This window comes from Ruditapes philippinarum, unplaced genomic scaffold (genome assembly GCF_026571515.1).
Source record: "Ruditapes philippinarum isolate M1 unplaced genomic scaffold, ASM2657151v2 ctg407_1_1_1_1, whole genome shotgun sequence".
In the NCBI taxonomy this organism is placed as follows: Eukaryota; Metazoa; Mollusca; class Bivalvia; order Venerida; family Veneridae; genus Ruditapes; species Ruditapes philippinarum.
This window is the reverse complement of record NW_026857632.1, coordinates 117,541-136,693: the sequence shown is the minus strand read 5'-3', so window position 1 is coordinate 136,693 and position 19,153 is coordinate 117,541. Positions and strand designations below refer to the sequence as shown.

General features: G+C 32.2%; 1 protein-coding gene and 1 long non-coding RNA gene across 6 annotated transcripts in view; one reads left to right on the top strand and one right to left on the bottom strand.

The window, feature by feature from the left end:
* The window catches only part of LOC132750419 (uncharacterized), a 75,784-nt gene that overhangs the window by 40,983 nt on the left and 15,648 nt on the right, over positions 1-19,153 (bottom strand). For 4 of the 5 annotated variants that reach the window (XM_060740396.1, XM_060740399.1, XM_060740397.1 and 1 more), the window contains exons 3-12: positions 18,705-18,891; positions 11,546-11,671; positions 10,696-10,758; positions 9,670-9,813; positions 6,932-6,952; positions 5,451-5,694; positions 4,004-4,148; positions 3,232-3,395; positions 2,550-2,699; positions 1,279-1,417 (exon numbers count right to left, since the gene is read on the bottom strand). In XM_060740396.1, coding sequence (XP_060596379.1) covers positions 1,279-1,417; positions 2,550-2,699; positions 3,232-3,395; positions 4,004-4,148; positions 5,451-5,694; positions 6,932-6,952; positions 9,670-9,813; positions 10,696-10,758; positions 11,546-11,671; positions 18,705-18,891 — 1,383 coding nt within the window. Of the gene's footprint in view, positions 1-1,278; positions 1,418-2,549; positions 2,700-3,231; positions 3,396-4,003; positions 4,149-5,450; positions 5,695-6,931; positions 6,953-9,669; positions 9,814-10,695; positions 10,759-11,545; positions 11,776-18,704; positions 18,892-19,153 lie in introns of those variants that run through there. The other variant, XM_060740400.1, reaches the window with a different exon arrangement.
* Positions 17,837-18,559, top strand: LOC132750422 (uncharacterized). Its single transcript, XR_009628543.1, has 3 exons — positions 17,837-17,990; positions 18,152-18,255; positions 18,460-18,559. It is a non-coding gene; the product is annotated as an uncharacterized LOC132750422 (long non-coding RNA).

Below are 19,153 nucleotides of genomic sequence, written 5' to 3'. Positions count from 1 at the left end.
TTCAGGTGTACACCAACATTACATAGTTATTCCTTGTGGGTTGAAATTTTATTTCAAGGAACAGATAGATAGTTTTGTTGTTGCCTTAAGTCCTTATAACCAAATGTCAGAGTACAAAGCAATGCTCTCCTAACCAACATCTTTGTTCACAAACTTGCCCGCAGTCTAATGCTCTACATAAATTCTAATTTAGTTAGTTCTGTTGGCAAGGTAAAGATAACCAATCCTCAACCAAGAATTTTAAATGCATAAATAATACATCTAACATTTTGTTCAAATGGTGGTGTTATGCACTGTTTGAAAAATTAAAAAAAAATCAGTGAAACTAAAAGAAGCCAATTTTGTACCAATTAGTTACACACACACTCAATTAACTTCACAGCCTTTTTCTTAACATTTCTATTTTGAAACAATGACAATTAGTTATCAATTATTTAGTTGCAAGCACTCTTAAATAATTATAAGATGCACAAATTTTCTGAAAATTTGATCATGGAAAAAATTGAATTAAACTTCAAAGATGTGTTGGTGAATTGAGATTTTACAAAGATGTGAAGACAAATATTCCTCTAAAATACACAAAATTTGATATTTGATAATGAAAACTATGATAATAATGAACATAAACAAATGTAAGCAAAATACATACAGCATTAAGATACACAAATGATATCTATTTTTACACTCAAAATAAACTATCATGTTATACAGGTCATGTTGGAAGCAGAATTGATTTTGTTGTTGTTGTTTCCTAATTTCAAGAAACATCCTTTTAATTTTATCACTTGTTTACAGAAAGAATGATAACTTCATTTATTTCAGCTATAACATATTTGTCTATATTGTTTTAGCATAAAAACAAGTAGATTGTTTCATCTATACTAAAATGAATATTTATTCACACTAACTTTCTTTTTTGAAAATATGTACATGTAACTTCAAAGCATGGAATAAAGTGTGTTTCAGTTAAAGTATGAAAAATTACCTGACTCAGTATTTGTGTTCCAAATTCTAACATTTGATCTTTATTACAGTCTGATTCTGTATTTTTATTATTTTTATTTGACATTATTAGACAAGTTTAAATCTAATTTTGTCAAGACACCAGAGAAGTTTTCATATTAAACAAATATAATGTACAGAATTTCAATATCATTTCAATTTCAATGTTTAATTAGTATATTCGCCATATATGAAATATTCATAAAAACAGGCATTTAGCAACATTTGCTTTTATGATGAATTTATCTACATAAATGTTAAGTTACTATTTCTTACCTTCTCTTTAGAATGCCATCTCTCTTTCATAGAAATGGGTGCAGTTTTTGGGCGTTTCCCAGCACTGGACGCCCCTGCTGTTCTCAGGGAGGGTTTTAACTTCTGTACATAGCTATGACCACCAAACCTTGTTTTTGACCTTTACAAATACATTTATGTTTAAATTATAAATATCAGAACTATCAAACATAACTCCTTATACAGCTCTATGGGAAAAATGAAATTATAAATCTCTATAAAACTGCATGTTTGTAATGTTGATTTTGGGACAATCATAAAAGATATTTATCTAAACACATAGATGTCTCAAGTTTTTTTTAATTAATTTTCATTCTAAAGTGTAATCAAAGAAAAGAATTATAAGATATTATATATTTTTGGACTTTGTATAAAAGGTTGTTTGCTATAAAACATGAGCATCACTTCACTTTAAACCATCTTAACTGGGTCATATAACATACCCAAAATCTTTGTTAAAATTACATATTTTACAAAGATTGGTAGTAAGATTAAGATTCAACAATGCATATTAGTTGAAGCAATATGCATTTTCATATCTTATATTTACATAACTAATTCTGTCAAATCAAGTGTTCAGTGATGTTCCTTTATTTTAATAAGTTTAACCCATTACCAGATATATACGCCTTTCTACGCCTTTTTCACCCCCCCCCTTTTTGCTTCCTCAAATGGTGAAAAAATGCCTTATTAAGGCCCCAAAACACTTGTTTTTGTTTGAGAAATGTTGTTTAAAAAATTGACCACTTTTTCGGCGCGGCCCCCCATCCAAAAGATACATCAGGGGGTTGCCAGAAGGGGGATGTGCCCTCATCGCCAAGAAAATTTTGGACTTGTGGAAGGCTAAAAATGGCCCCAGGTCGATCATAAGATAACGTGTAATCAATGCTGAAAAGCCTTTGACTCTATCTCGATCCATTGAGAAGTGGCAGCACTTTGAAATCAATTTTGATGGAAAAAATCAACGCAAAATAGTGATTTTTGGCAATTTTGAGATGTCCCCTAGTTGCCATGGTAACAGGAAATTTCAGACTGAGCATGTTGTTACAAAGGCAATGGTCCAGTCAACATTTGTGCCAAGTTTGATTAGTATTGAAGCAGTTTTTATAGTTTTATAGCAACCTGAACTTGTAACGGGAGACTTTTCAATGAAAACAGCCATTTTTCACAAAATGCTCATCGGGTAATGGGTTAACAGTTTCACAAAATAAAAGTTTTATTTACAAACATATTAAGAACTACTAAATTGATACCTAATTCTAGCACTCTCTGGTGTAACTTTACCCCTCCAGTCTACTGCTTTATTAACACTGGCAGAGTGTGGTCTGTTGAGTGGTAGAGAGAGAGTTCGGAATGAATCTCCCGGTACCTCAGGCTCACCCATCAATATCTCATCTACCTCTCTAAAAATATAAAATGCTGGCTTTGTAACTAACTTATTACATAATTTTACTATAAAAAAACCTTTTCAATGTATTAAATTCTAACGTGCTTCACCAAACAGATAGGATAATCAAGTACAAATCGGCCTTTGATTATATTCCTAAGCATTTGAACTCAAACTGTGCATTATTCTACAACAATGCATTCTAAATTGATATCTATTTCCAAAAAAAACTAATATAAATTGATCTACACCCATACAGTTAGAATGAAGCTATATGATGTAAAATGGGCTCTAACTGAAATACTGGGTATCACCCTTACCAGGCTCGGACACAAACCTTTCCTCAGGACTCTGCAGACGTTATAACACGGAAAAACATGCCTTTACCCTATAATACCATACTACCTTTCAATTTGAAATATGGAGCAAAATAAGGGAAGCAACAAAACTATTAATACTTGAAAAGAATAGAAAGAGTTATTCATCTTGCTCCAACAAAATATAACTTTAATAAATATTTGGTAAGTAAAATATTATTTTCAACTTACTGTGGAGTACTTGGTCGACCTTCTGGACTGGGTGACCTTGGCCTGACCTGTGATGACCTTGGCCTACTTCTATGACTTGCTGTAGAGGTGGGTCTGGACAGAGGTTTATTTGAAACACTGGTACTTGCTGGCTGTCTAAATCCTGACATAGGAGCTGGTGCAAGCTGTTTTAAAATGATATTTAAGCCGCACTATGACAAAACCAACATAGTGCATTTGCAACCAGCATGGATCCAGACCAGCCTGCGCATCCGCACAGTCTGATCAGGATCCATGCTGTTCACTTGCAAACCCCGTTACAAATACAGAAACTGATAGCGAAAATCATGGATCTTGATCAGACTGAGCAGGCTGGTCTGGATCCATGATGGTTGCAAACGCATTATGTTGGTTTTGTCATGGCGCGGCTCAATTATTACATAATTAAATGATACTACTCATGAAAAAATATTAATTAAAGCTGATAATTCATCCAACCACTTAAATGAGTTTTCAATTTAGACAATTAGGCTGCATTCGTATAAATAAAGAATATATGATATATGAAACATCACAGATGATTATTAAAGCCCTCTCTGACAGTAGAAGCATTTCTTGTTGATCTATAACACTATTATAGTTATAGACTATCAATATTACAGCTACAAAAGGTCAAAATGTCATGATTTCATGATGAAACCAAGCATGACTTTGAACCAGTTCCAATTTTTGTTAACAATATATAAAAATAGAACTGAATTCATATGATAACAAAATTATAAAAGTTGCAAACCTTTTCTCTGAAGAAGTTCATCTCATCTTTGACCTGATCTATCATGTTAACAACAGCCTCTAGTTTAACAGCTGACTTTGGTCTGTCATTAGCTGAACTATACAATATCTCATCTTCTTCATCATCTCCTAATGTCTTCTCATCTCTACAAATATACCTCATCATTGTAGACATTGTATAACTTTTACCCAAATTAATATCTTAAATGGACTTCTCCATCTTCAAATCTGGACAAAGCCATTTATCAATTTTTAGGAAATTTTCAAAATAAGAACTGACTGAATAGCTAACAGTGCAGACCATGATCTGCAGACTGCACAGATTCATCAGCTGATCTTAGTCTGCAGCCTGCAATGGTCCTGTAGATAGATTCAGTCATAGTTTGGCCGGCTTGAGGTTAAGTAATCCTACATTATTTAATTTTACCCATGAAATATTGTGCTATATCAGTCAAATATATTTCATATTTTTTGAAAATAAATATGAAATATAAATATGAAAGTGGGCGGAGTCAAAACTCATATTTATCTTAAGGGACTTCTTTCGCCGTTTTGTTTGAAAATCTGATAAATACCAAACAACTTTTTCTTGAATTTCGTTTTGAAAACTATCTAGCATGATAGAAAATGGTCTAACTAAGAAAATTAATCCGAACACCAATATCTTTAATTCAGTAATTAACGCTGTACAGACGTTTAAAGAGTTGTTTACATGACGTCACAATGTAGCGCCAAACAGCGCGTGCTTACGCATAAATTACTGCGCGCTGTACGATTGCAGTTGGTAGCAAGCAAGGGGATTCTTTACCATTTTCTTTGATAATGAAATTAAATAAAAAGGTTATTTTTTCGTTTTTCGTGAAATATGGTATATATTTTCACTCAACATGATGAAATGCCACATATTTTCACTCGCCGTACCGGCTCCTGAAAATATGTGGCATTTTATCATGTTTCGTGAAAATATATACCATATTTCACGCAAACGAAAAAATATCCTCTTATTATTTACCAAATAAAATAAGTGTTAATAGTAATTGAAAAACATTGAATAAGTTGGAAGTTTATTCCCTTTTTTAATTTTTTTTTAGAATTTATAATGGCAATGATGTCATTTAGGAATAAATTTCTTGACTTCTGTTTGTTCAAATGTTACATTCAACAAACAAGTATTAAAAAAAACAACAAGAAGAACTACGAACTACAACAATACTTCCATGAGAACAATTATATTGTCAAATTATAATCAGGAAGAATAGTTTATTGTAAAAATACCAGCAAGCAGTAGAATTCTTAACAAACAAAACAAAACTGTCATTATCATTGATAAATTTGTTTCCCTTCCTTATAAATTTCTTCTCTTATTACAATTATCTTTTCTTTCTTTTTTAACTCTGAAATAACCTACTCTGTATTTATGTTTTATTAAACCCATACAATATACTCACTTAAAGTCCAGAAGAGATTTTCCCAGCTTGGCTGTGGATTGATTTTTACCAGAAGATTGCCTTCTAGGCATGGCAGTCTTTGCACCACTTGGTACCGGTTTTGAACTTTTCACCCTTGGTGGCGGGGCTGACTGTATACGTGCACTATTGCGGAATGATGAAGTATGAGATGGGGAGAAGTTGTCTGCAGTCTGGTAAAATTCTTCTAATGTTTGGTGGTGAATAAGGGACTCACTTTGCTTTGCTAAATGAAATAAACATTAAAATATATATCACCATTTTATACTCTTTTACCAGAATAATGCTATTGTACTATAATTATACAATACTCAATAGTATATACATTAGTAAACAGACAGTTTAGAAAAACATTAATTTATACAGAATTATTATTCAATATTAATTTATTTAATCAGTTATTTTGTAGATAAATAGATGTTATCAAGAAGTAAAAATTAAGTAAGAATTTTGTTAATAAAGAAATGAATGTATATAACACAATAAACTCATAAGGCTATTAACTTGAATGTTTTCCTCTTGAAATTTTTGAAAGACAAATAATAAATACATTCACTGAAATAACTCAAATTTCTGTTAAAAAATTATAGGAAGTGTTACCAATTTATGGCATGTTTTAGAGTTATAATTAAAATTTGTAAATTTATGCCAAACAGATCCTAATTAAGACATCACCATTAAAACAGCTAGGGTAGTTTGGTGAAAGGGTATGGGGTAATAACACTCTTGAACAACTTTGTTGCAGATTACTTTGATCAACGTACTTCTGACAGCTCTGACAGCTCTGTGATTTTTACAAGACATAACTAGTGCACTAGGGAATACAAACACAACTTAAGACATGATGAACCTTTGTGTTGTGATAAAATTACTTTAGATCAATCCAAGTCAGTGCAAAAAATTTCTTTCACATGGTGTCACATGGTGAAATTATGAATAGTGAATGTCGAATTTGAATTTTATTAATGTAACATTTACAGAATATCAACATAAAATGGATTTACACATATACATGTATATTCTACCTGGGAGTTTGTATAACTTAGAAGACTGACTTAGCAAGCTAGTACTACTGGGTGTAAGCAATGTTTTGCCATATCCTTCAATACAAAATGTACAAAAAATTATTTCCAACAAAGATACAATTAGAGTCAACTAGTTTAAAATTCCAGAAATTCTATTGGTTAATTCAAATTCAAGGTAATTAATAGTAACAAATCAGACACTGTGGTTTAAAAAAGATAACAAATATTCTTATATATAGCTTTCAGCTAAAACACACCAAGAAATAATGATCATTTCAAAATTTCACATCAACATTTTAAGTAGGATTTACAGTTACAGCAATGGTGATGCAGGCCTTGTTGGTAGGGTTTTATCAAGAAAAAAATGAATAAAGTATAAAAGATGGATAAACTTCAAACAGTAACAAACTGGATTGTTCAAATAATAAAAATCCATACCTCCGGCAGGACAGCTATGTTCTAGCAAAACAATTATCATATAAGGTCTTAGTCGTAAAACATTTTTTTTAATTCATTGCTGATGCATCATTTTACAACATAATCATCTACATAAAATTTGTCAAACTGCACTTATGTTGGGCCTGTTTACTAATAACACATATCTGACAAGGATACATATTTCCTGGATTGTTTGTAAATAACAGACTAGAATGTTTTCTCTCAAGAATATATGCCTGACTCAGGTGATGTTTTGAAAAGGAGGAAAATAATAAAGTAACAATTTAAACAAACAAAAATTGTCTCACACGTTTAATCATAAAAGGGCTTTATAACCGAAGATATCTTGCAAGAAATAAGACAGTATTTTTTTACCACAAGGAACTGCTAAAACCAAATATCTTAGTTCTGGGCATTGCAGTTTCACGCACAGACTTAAATAAAACTAAATAAGGATTTAATTTTGACGCATGGACATGACTTCAATAACTTGTAAAGGATATAAAATATTAGGTGATGCTACATGCCAAATATAGATGTTTCTGAAAAGATTTTAAAAATTATATTTTCTAAGTCTCTATTTAGTTCTTGTGGCATCTTATGCATCAGCCTGAAACAATTTATACAACTTGTGAAGATCCACATAAAGATCATTCCTGTAAAGTTTGGTCAAAATCTACCTGGTGCTATAGGAAAAGATGTTGTTTAAAGAAATTGTGGATAACGACAAAGAATATTGGATGATGGACACAGTGCCATCACAAAAGCTCACCATACTGCACAAAGTGCTCAGGTAAGCTACAAATATAAATTATAAAAGTAAAAGATAAAAAAAAAGATAATTTCTGAAATGCAAAATTCTGCATCAAGAATGTATGTATATACAAGACAAAACCGTGTAGAAATGTGTGTACATATATAATGTGCATTTATGGATATATATGTGTGTGTAATGTTGGCCTACATACAAAACTAGAAATTGTGTTACATACAGATTAGAATTAAAGATATGTGCGGAGAAACAGAAAGCAATTAAAGCAAATTTATGCATTGTAACTTTTATGTAATCACCTGGGTAAAAGAAAGGATGTAAATACATATTTTATATATAAAACCTACACCAATTTACATTATTTTAGGGAAAGGTAGAAGTAAAGAAGAGAATGTATCTTGTCTTTATATTTTGGTGTATCATGTATTCTCCAAGAAATCATAAAACTGACCATTACTAGCATATTGTATTCTACAATTTTCCAAATAAAACTCATCTTTGACAATCTATATATGTCCTTACAGAATATAGATTTCAGAATAAAATTTCACATAAATTTAGCCTAAACAGAATATTTCTGGTAATATAGAAATATAATTAAAGATTTCTATTTAACCTAGCAACCTATAACAAATTCTGTAAGATTTTCTTTAAACTCCAAATTTTTATAACACACTTTCCAGCTTTATCATTTTCTATCATTTCTCCAATCATATCATCAATTTTCACATAATGTATATCAATGCTATTAAAAGGTAAAGGCATTTGATCTAGAATGTAGCTTACCTATTCTGTGTTTGGTATTTTGTCTACATTTAAATGAAAATCAGTTTTGCAAGAAAGTGTGTTAAAAAGCTGTCTTATGGCTAGCTTACAGGACAAGTTAAATACGACGGATGATCCAGAAATATCCAAAGCTTTCATGTGAATATGAGTATTGCTAGATTTGTTGGCAATGTTTCTTTTCAAAACATTGAAATATGAAATTCATAACTAACACAAACTAGACAGCAAGTCTTTAGTTAGAAATCTGAAAAAAGTTTTATAGTCAGCATCAAATATTTTGGCATGACTGCACATGGTTTTCTGTCAGTCTCTACCCAGAACCCCAGTGAGAGGCAAAGTAAATGACAAATCAACTTATGTCCCATCTCACAGTAGCATAACCATGGTTATCTAAGGCAAACTGAAAAGGTACTTGGCAATAATAATTTAAGATGAAATAGGTTATATATTGAACTGTACGAAGAAAGTCTAAGCAAATTCAGGGTATTTCTGAATCAACCCTCGCATATAAAGAGTAGCAGTTGGAGAAGCCTAAAAAGAAGAATATCATTAAAGTAATGGGCCTCTATGTAAATACATCAATCAAATACATGTATATTGTATATTAGAAATATTTTCAGATCAAATATAATGGGTTTATCAGTAATAATAATATTGATTTTTAATGTAAGCCAAATATACAGCTCTATTTGATTGAGTATTTACATTTTCACCCTTGATTTAACCCACAACAAATTTATATATTATAGTTTAATATATTTACATTTATTAACAAAATTAAGAGATAAGAATTCAGCTATTTCAACATTTTCATTGTAAATACAATGTCCAATACCTTAGATTTTATTTATATAGGTAAAGTTAAAACAGGTTTCTTCAAGAAACTATGAACAGAAACCAAACAAAATAATTTATAACATTTTGGGTAGTTGAGTGTAGGATAATCACCCAAAGCCCTTTTATCTAAAAATGGCAATGTTGACTTTTAATTATTTAAAAAAAAAAATATTCAGCATCAACGTTTTAAGATTTCTTCAATTGGTTTATAACAAAGTTATCATATAAATTATGTTGCAGGGTATATGTTATAAAGTCCAGCTTCCAGAGAAAAGAGAAGTGATATATATAATCCGCAACCAGTACAAGGTGCCACTCAACCCCCCCAGCTCAAACTCAGTACCATGGGGTTGTAACCCGCCATTGTTCATCATTCCATACAGCTGGATTACACTTTTGGTGTGCTGTTCGGGTTGATCACCCTGTGGGTGTGCACTATACCGCACATCTAGAGCAGTACCACTGCGACCAACAAAGTTAAGTCTACCTGTATACAATACATTTAGAATAATACACCTGAAACTTGTTAACAAGTGCCATATAAGAACAGTATCAGTTTATATAATTATGTAGTTTGTTAGATAGACTTTAGACAGTCAAGAGTCTGTTAATCATAGAATTATAGAGATTTATTATAAGTTTATATCATATAAACAGAATTATTTACTACATATATTTCAAAACCTTCAAAACATTTAGCCAATATCATAAATAAACTCAAATGTTGGGAAAATGAACAGTTTTCATATTATTGAAAAATCATTTATTTAACATGGTGACTGTAACAATTATTATTAACATAGTTTTTTTTATAAGAATAGACAGTTAATCAACATTTCGTTATCATTAAATGACTTATTTTATAGGTTCTGTAAACAAATCATATCATTATTAATATTACTGAACATTTGTGTCACAAGAAATACAGCCTGCAAAACACTTCATATTACACTAGCTTAACTTATACCATGCAATAATTATATCTGAAATCACAATTAGGGTTTAGTACTTTTGTTAGGGTACAAACTCTGAATCATACTCTAATATACTTTAATCCAACAATAAGTTCAACAATATTTTTTTTTCAATTTCACCTTTAACCTTTCTTTTAGAACATAGATTTAACAAAATCATATTTAGTTTATCATCTCATCATTTCAAGTTAATACCAATTACTTTCTATATACATGTAGTTGCCTCCCTCGATTATAACAAGCATGCTTTACTCAAATTAGGCATTTAATAAAGTTAGGCATTTGACAATTATATTTTCATTATGCAAATTAGATTTATTTTAAGCCAATCATGATACTGAATGGCCGTGTAAGCAATGCACATTATGAGCACTACACAGTTCACAAGGACAAACCTGGTTTTATAGAGGGAAACACCTGGGTGGTTTGAGGCGTCGGAAAATATGGCCTGTGAGGACCTAGATAAACACACAATACTTTGTTAATATATAACAATCCTACAGTTCATTATGTTGAAGAATAGAATCAGGTGTATAAAAAGGACAATTGACATAAAAGCTCTTACATAATAAAGCTTTTTTTTATCAAAATTCAATAAATAAAAATTTTCACAGACAAGAAAACTTTTAGAAAACAAGCACATAAAGTTTAGCTGAAATTTCACAAACATCTGCATTTTATGGTCAATATTTAGCAAAAATGGCTTCTGTTTATAGGTCTTTAAATATATGTCTAGTTTCACAATTATAAAAGCAGTTACTATAAATTAAAATAACCTTTGAAAAAATTGCTTGGTTTGTTAAAGAATTTGAAAAAGCATGACTCAAAACTCCCTTTGTCAAACTAGGATTTTAAAAATGAAATTGAATGAAAGCTAACTTGTAAACTGATTTATTTCTTTTTTGAAAAATACATTTAATACACTTAAAATACCTGTAATTTAGGTAGTAGTGATCTCCCTTAGTTCTTTTATATGTATAGTTAAAATATATGAAATAATGTAATTTTTCCTTACTTTTAGAAAAATAAAAATACAAATTATAACCCATTATATGTCCTATATAACAACATGACAAAGTCGAGTAAAACAGAGATAACACATTAATAAGCAATATTTTCAGGAAACTCTGAAATGGACATGACAAAGGCTACACATACAAATATATGTTTATATCGATCTCTACTTTGAAGTCAAATACAGAATTTTACCAAAATGTTGAAAGAGGACTATAAAGGAAGACTTACTAAGTATTTCCTGACCATAAAGATGATCATGTCGGAAACTGTTGAAGACTGATACATTATCTTCTCTATTATTAGACACACTAACTGTACGTAAAACTGGAATATGAGCACTCAAGTCTGGACCTCCTGAAAAATAAAGTTGCTCAAATTCAAGTAATCAACTGCAAAATCTTAAAATTCCCTTTAATATACCAGTGTTGACAGCTCAACAGCCTTCTTCATGGTACATAAATAAATAATAAACAATATATAGGAAAATTATGTCATCACCACATGACGTCAATAGCGATGACATCAAAGTGTGACTGAGTTTGGCGTATTAATCATAAACAGGATCAATTTGATGCATTATACTAGTGAACAGTTAAAAGTGCTAATATTAAGTAAAAACACCAGTAATACTGACTAAGATATATACAAAATACTTTTTAGTAATTAATAGATGTAAAGAGAAAGTAGAATTCATTCCATTTGGTGATAAAGTATCCAAGTGATTTATCTTAAAAGTCTTTTCCCATGGATGTGTTACTTCATCAATAGGCATAAAAGAAAAATCCTGACTAAATGCATATGTAGCAGGGTCATATTTTTGTATGACAGTATTATGAAACGTGTCACAACCATTTGTTTTAATTTTAATAATTTGATAAATAATATTTCGATCAGAGTTATTAAGAAATCATACAACATTGATACATGACTTTATCACCATTATCGTGGGGACACGATAACTAGAGCTGGGGAGAAGATAGTATAGTGCTATAGTAACTATTAACTACCCGAACCAACAGTGAACATTGTAAAAACTCTTTTTGGATGAACTTTCTATTTAAATAGTGTTTTGTTATTGAATTTGTGCAAAAGTATTTATTATTTCAAGTATATATTTAAAAAAAAGTATTTGATATAATCTTTGGCACTGAAAATTTAATTCTGTAATAAATATTCATATATAATTTTTAATATTTTCAGGAAAATATGTTTGGATAATATTTAATAATTTGTTATTTTGTTATCTACAGGGTGTGATATTGTATGCTGAATGAAAGAATTTCACTTGGTACACTGATAGGTGAAGGGAACTAACCAGTAAGCTGCACAAACTAGTAATTTCTTTCTCTTATTATCTTCTGTTTTAACTACTCTATAGTGACTGCTATATTGGAACATTAAATTTAAGTATTATAAAGTAAATTATTTTATAAGTAAACAAGAATTTTTTTTTGCTAAGGTTATATTTCAGCCATCATATAATATTCATAAACAGTGCTGAGTTCCAAGCTTATATACTCCCTAGTGATTTGAAGTTGTTCATTTGATCTTGGAATCCTTTCTGTTTTATTTTTGGACTTGTGTGTTCTGATTCTTGAACTTCCTGATTTTGGTCAGTCCAGAGTTGTCTTTTCATTGAATAAAACTTCATAGTAAATCATATATTATTGTTTTCAGTCAGGTCGGAGTTGTCTTTTCATTGAATTAAACTTTATTGTGAATCACATATTATTGTTTTCAGGTATTACAGAGTAATCTGCCTTTGAATACTGATTATAAATAAAATGATATAAAATTGAATATTATTGAAGAAATCTGTGTTACATCTCTGAAATAGTTCAGCAAATAATTATAAGGGTGTATGAAATAGAAAATTATTTCATTCATCATTAAAATAATTAAATTTTCTAAAATTAATTGATAATTAATTTTGGAACTTATCTAAAGTTAAACAAAATATATATTATAAGGGTGTTGAGATAAATATTATCTCAATCATCATTTAAAATAATAACATTTTCTGGAATTAATTTTTAAATTAATTTCGGAATTAATATTAGAGCTCTAAATAAATAAATAAATAGTGGATGCATACACTATAAATTTGGTTTGAAAGTTGAAACGCGAATTGTTCCGCGCGATTGAAAGGTGAATGTAGAATTGAATTGAAATGTGAAAGTAGAATTTAAATGAAATAAGGTGAAAATAGAATTGAACTGAAAGTGAAAGTAGAATTTAAATGAAATAAGGTGAAAATGGAATTGAACTGAAACTGGAAGGTGTTTCAACAACATGTGATGATAATTCATACTGGAAAGTGTTTGAATTGCAATAGAAGTAGAATGTAAAGTCAACATATGAAAATTCATACTGGTGAAAATATGAGAATGCAGTAAAGAATCTGACAATTCATACTGATACAATAAGAAACTAATGAATATTCCTAGGAAATAGTGTTGACAATTCATACTGGAGAAAATACTGAAGAATTGATATGGAATTTAACTATTGATTATTCATAGTGGAGAAAATTCCCGAGAATTCATGTGGAATTTAAGTCTAATGAAAACAATTCATATGGAATTATGTGTAAACGCTTGTAAACATAAGATTATTTTACCTTTTGTATGTTAAATATATTTTATTTTATTTTAAATTGTAGGGACACAATTTTTTTTCAGGGGAGAGCAGAAGTAGCATTTGATATATAATGTAAAGTTTATGTATATTTATAATTATTTTCAGTAACAGCTGATGTGCCTGAAAGCAGACTGTATTTTATGAATGTTCATTAATGATAATGTCATTATGTTATTTAAACATTCAGTATGTTATATCTTGATGAAGATGTTTAATGTTAAATGACGAGACGTCATTTTCCAAGGAGCAGGAGTGTGTAGCAGGGTCATATTTTTGTATGACAGTATTATGAAACGTGTCAGCTCTTTCCGGTGTTTTATTTCTTTAGGTTTTGATAAGTTCTTGCTGGTCTTTTATTTTCTTGTTATGCCCCCATTTCGAAGAAAAGGGGGTATATTGCTTTGCACTTGTCGGTCCGTCGGTCCGTTGGTCCGTCGGTCCGTCGGTCCGTAGACCAAATGGTTTCCGAGTGATAACTAAAGAACCCTTAGGCCTAGGAACTTCAAACTTAGTATGGTGATTGGTCATGACCAGTAGATGACCCCTATTGATTTTGGGGTCAAGGGGTCAAAGGTCAAGGTCATATTGACCTTGTAAGCAAAAACGGTTTCCGATCAATAACTAAAGAACCTTAAGGCCTAGGAACTTCAAACTTGGTATGGTGATAGGTCATGATCAGTAGATGACCCCTATTGATTTTGGGGTCAAGGGGTCAAAGGTCAAGGTCACATTGACCTTGTAAGCAAAAACGGTTTCCGATCAATAACGAAAGAACCTTAAGGCTTAGGAACTTCAAACTTGGTATGGTGATTGGTCATGATCAGTAGATGATCCCTATTGATTTTGTGGTCAAGGGGTCAAAGGTCAAGGTCACATTGACCTCTTGGGTAAAAATGGTTTCTGATCAATAACAAAAGAATCCTTAGGCCTAGGAACTTCAAACTTGGTATGGTGATTGGTCATGACCAGCAGATGACCCCTATTGATTTTGGGGTTAAGGGGTCAAAGGTCAAGGTCGCATTGACCTTGTAAGTAAAAACGATTTCTGATCAATAACGAAAGAACCCTTAGGCTTAGGAACTTCAAACTTGGTATGGTGATTGGTCATGACCAGCAGATGACCCCTATTGATTTTGGGGTTAAGGGGTCAAAGGTCAAGGTCACATTGACTTTGTAGGTAAAAACGGTTTCCGATCAATAACGAAAGAACCCTTAGGCGTAAGGACTTCAAACTTTATATGGTGATTGGTCATGATCAGTAGATGACCCCTATTGATTTTGGGGTCAAGGGGTCAAAGGTCAAGGTCACATTGACCTCTTGGGTAAAAACAGTTTCCGATCAATAACTAAAGAACCCTTAGGCCTAGGAACTTCAAACTTGGTATGGTGATTTGTCATGACCAGTAGATGACCCCTATTGATATTGGGGTTAAGGGGTCAAAGGGCAAGGTCACATTGACCTTGTAGGTAAAAATGCTTTCAAATCAAAAACTTAAGAACCCTTTGGCCTAGGAACTTCAAACATGGTATGGTGATTGGTCATGACCAGCAGATGACCTATTGATTTTGGGGTCAAGGGGTCAAAGGTCAATGTCACATTGACCTTGTAAGCAATAACGGTTTCCGATCAATAACTAAAGAAGTTTAAGGCCTAGGAACTTCAAACTTGGTATGGTGATAGGTCATGATCAGTAGATGACCCCTATTGATTTTGGGGTCAAGGGGTCAAAGGTCAAGGTCACATTGACTTTGTAAGCAAAAACGGTTTCCGATCAATAACGAAAGAACCTTAAGGCTTAGGAACTTCAAACTTGGTATGGTGATTGGTCATGATCAGTAGATGATCCCTATTGATTTTGTGGTCAAGGGGTCAAAGGTCAAGGTCACATTGACCTTGTAAGCAATAACGGTTTCCGATCAATAACTAAAGAAGTTTAAGGCCTAGGAACTTCAAACTTGGTATGGTGGTTGGTCAAGATCAGTAGATGACCCCCATTGATTTTGGGGTCAAGGGGTCAAAGGTCAAGGTCACATTGACCTCTTGGGTAAAAACGGTTTCTGATCAATAACAAAAGAATCCTTAGGCCTAGGAACTTCAAACTTGGTATGGTGATTGGTCATGACCAGCAGATGACCCCTATTGATTTTGGGGTTAAGGGGTCAAAGGTCAAGGTCACATTGACCTTGTAAGTAAAAACGATTTCTGATCAATAACGAAAGAACCCTTAGGCTTAGGAACTTCAAACTTGGTATGGTGATTGGTCATGACCAGCAGATGACCCCTATTGATTTTGGGGTTAAGGGGTCAAAGGTCAAGGTCACATTGACTTTGTAGGTAAAAACGGTTTCCGATCAATAACGAAAGAACCCTTAGGCGTAAGGACTTCAAACTTTATATGGTGATTGGTCATGATCAGTAGATGACCCCTATTGATTTTGGGGTCAAGGGTCAAAGGTCAAGGTCACATTGACCTCTTGGGTAAAAACAGTTTCCGATCAATAACTAAAGAACCCTTAGGCCTAGGAACTTCAAACTTGGTATGGTGATTTGTCATGACCAGTAGATGACCCCTATTGATATTGGGGTTAAGGGGTCAAAGGGCAAGGTCACATTGACCTTGTAGGTAAAAATGCTTTCAAATCAAAAACTTAAGAACCCTTTGGCCTAGGAACTTCAAACATGGTATGGTGATTGGTCATGACCAGCAGATGACCTATTGATTTTGGGGTCAAAGGTCAATGTCACATTGACCTTGTAAGCAATAACGGTTTCCGATCAATAACTAAAGAAGTTTAAGGCCTAGGAACTTCAAACTTGGTATGGTGGTTGGTCAAGATCAGTAGATGACCCCTATTGATTTTGGGGTCAAGGGGTCAAAGGTCAAGGTCACATTGACCTCTTGGGTAAAAACAGTTTCTGATCAATAACAAAAGAATCCTTAGGCCTAGGAACTTCAAACTTGGTATGGTGATTGGTCATGACCAGCAGATGACCCCTATTGATTTTGGGGTTAAGGGGTCAAAGGTCAAGGTCACTTTGACCTTGTAAGTAAAAACGATTTCCGATCAATAACGAAAGAACCCTTAGGCCTAGGAACTTCAAACTTGGTATGGTGATTGGTCATGACCAGCAGATGACCCCTATTGATTTTGGGGTTAAGGGTCAAAGGTCAAGGTCACATTGACTTTGTAGGTAAAAAACGGTTTCCGATCAATAACGAAAGAACCCTTAGGCGTAAGGACTTCAAACTTTATATGGTGATTGGTCATGATCAGTAGATGACCTCTATTGATTTTGGGGTCAAGGGTCAAAGGTCAAGGTCACATTGACCTCTTGGGTAAAAACAGTTTCCGATCAATAACTAAAGAACCCTTAGGCCTAGGAACTTCAAACTTGGTATGGTGATTTGTCATGACCAGTAGATGACCCCTATTGATATTGGGGTTAAGGGGTCAAAGGGCAAGGTCACATTGACCTTGTAGGTAAAAATGCTTTCAAATCAAAAATTTAAGAACCCTTTGGCCTAGGAACTTCAAACATGGTATGGTGATTGGTCATGACCAGCAGATGACCTATTGATTGTGGGGTCAAGGGGTCAATGTCACATTGACCTTGTATGTTAAAACGGATTCCGATCAATTAACTAAAAACACTTAGGCCTAGGAACTTCAAACTTTGTATGATGATTGGTCGTGACCAGCAGATGACCCCTATTGAGTTTTGGGTCAAGGAGTCAAAGGTTAAGGTCATGACCAGTAGATACTTGATAACCCTTATTAATTGTTTGATCACTGGGTCAGAAGTCATGCATAATAACCTTATCACATGACTAATTGGCTGCTGATAGGGGGCATACATGTTTTACAAACATATCTTGTTTTCTTTGTGATCTCGCGAGAGTTTGGCGGGAATGTTGTGCAGGTTTTGAAAAGAGTTTACGTGGTTGATGTAGAGAACATTCTGTTAATTTGAACTTGTTTATATGATTTACATTTGGTTGAGCTATCCAAGTGTTTGTGAGAAGTATTTAAGGTAGTTTTGTGATGGCTGAAATGATTATTTATTATTCGGTTTATTTGCAATGTTGTATTTTACAGCGCGTTGAATGTTCCAAAATGGCAGTCATTTACTTTCTCTTTCAATTCTATATTTTTATAACCAGCATGTATTATATGTTTTAATCTTGTTCACAGTTAACCATCACGTGAGACAGGATGTATGTGATGTGAAGTGAAGTGCTATAGATTCTAATTTGTCATTGGTTTATTGTGGAATAGGCTTAAGATCCCTTAGATCTGTAAGTATAAGAGTATGTTGGTATTTATACCTTTTGTAATAATGTAAACATTATACATGTAATGTTTAACTGGTAAGACATAAGAGTACAAATGCTTTAATCATTTAGTGATCTTAATGTCTATGGTAATAAGATGTTTAAATGCTATGTTTATTGATTGTATATATTATATGTGCAAACATTGTTATTATTATGTCATTTCAGTGCCTTGATTAAAGTTAACTTCAACAGAGAAGATATATTGTATATTCATGATATTGACTGTATATGTAGATTGGAAACAATAAATGAATAACCACATCTACCCTGTGTTATAACACCATGTGTTACACATAGTTTAGGAAAGATCCACAAACCCATGTTACACATCAAATATCTAAACACCACACCATCAAATCTTTCAACCATCAAAACTATTCAGCATTTTTGAAGTCAGAATCATTACATACTTTTACTTGAATTAATTCTGCTGTTAGATTTATATGGAGTGGCTGACATCTGTTCTCTAATAAGATCTCTCTTATATTCGTGTTCCATCTTGATAGCTTCAGACTCGGCTAACTTGGCATGAGGATTAACAAGACTAGCGATAGAATGTACCATCTTACGGGGTAAACCATAACCTCCTGTGAAACTCTACAAATATATAAAGAAAAAAACTTTCACTAAGGCTTAAATGTAAACATGACTAAACCTAACCCTATCATAGACTGTTTGAAAAAAAGTTTGCAATTTTTTTTTAAGATTAAGCAAATCATATGTATCAGATGTATCAGTATAGAATGTAAGTGTTTAGAAAAACAAACTTTGAGGAAGTTTTTATATTCAGTGGTAAGGAATTTGTGTCGTGTGATCCTCAAAAAAACTCCATGGTTTCATCCCAGCCAACATGGTAGCT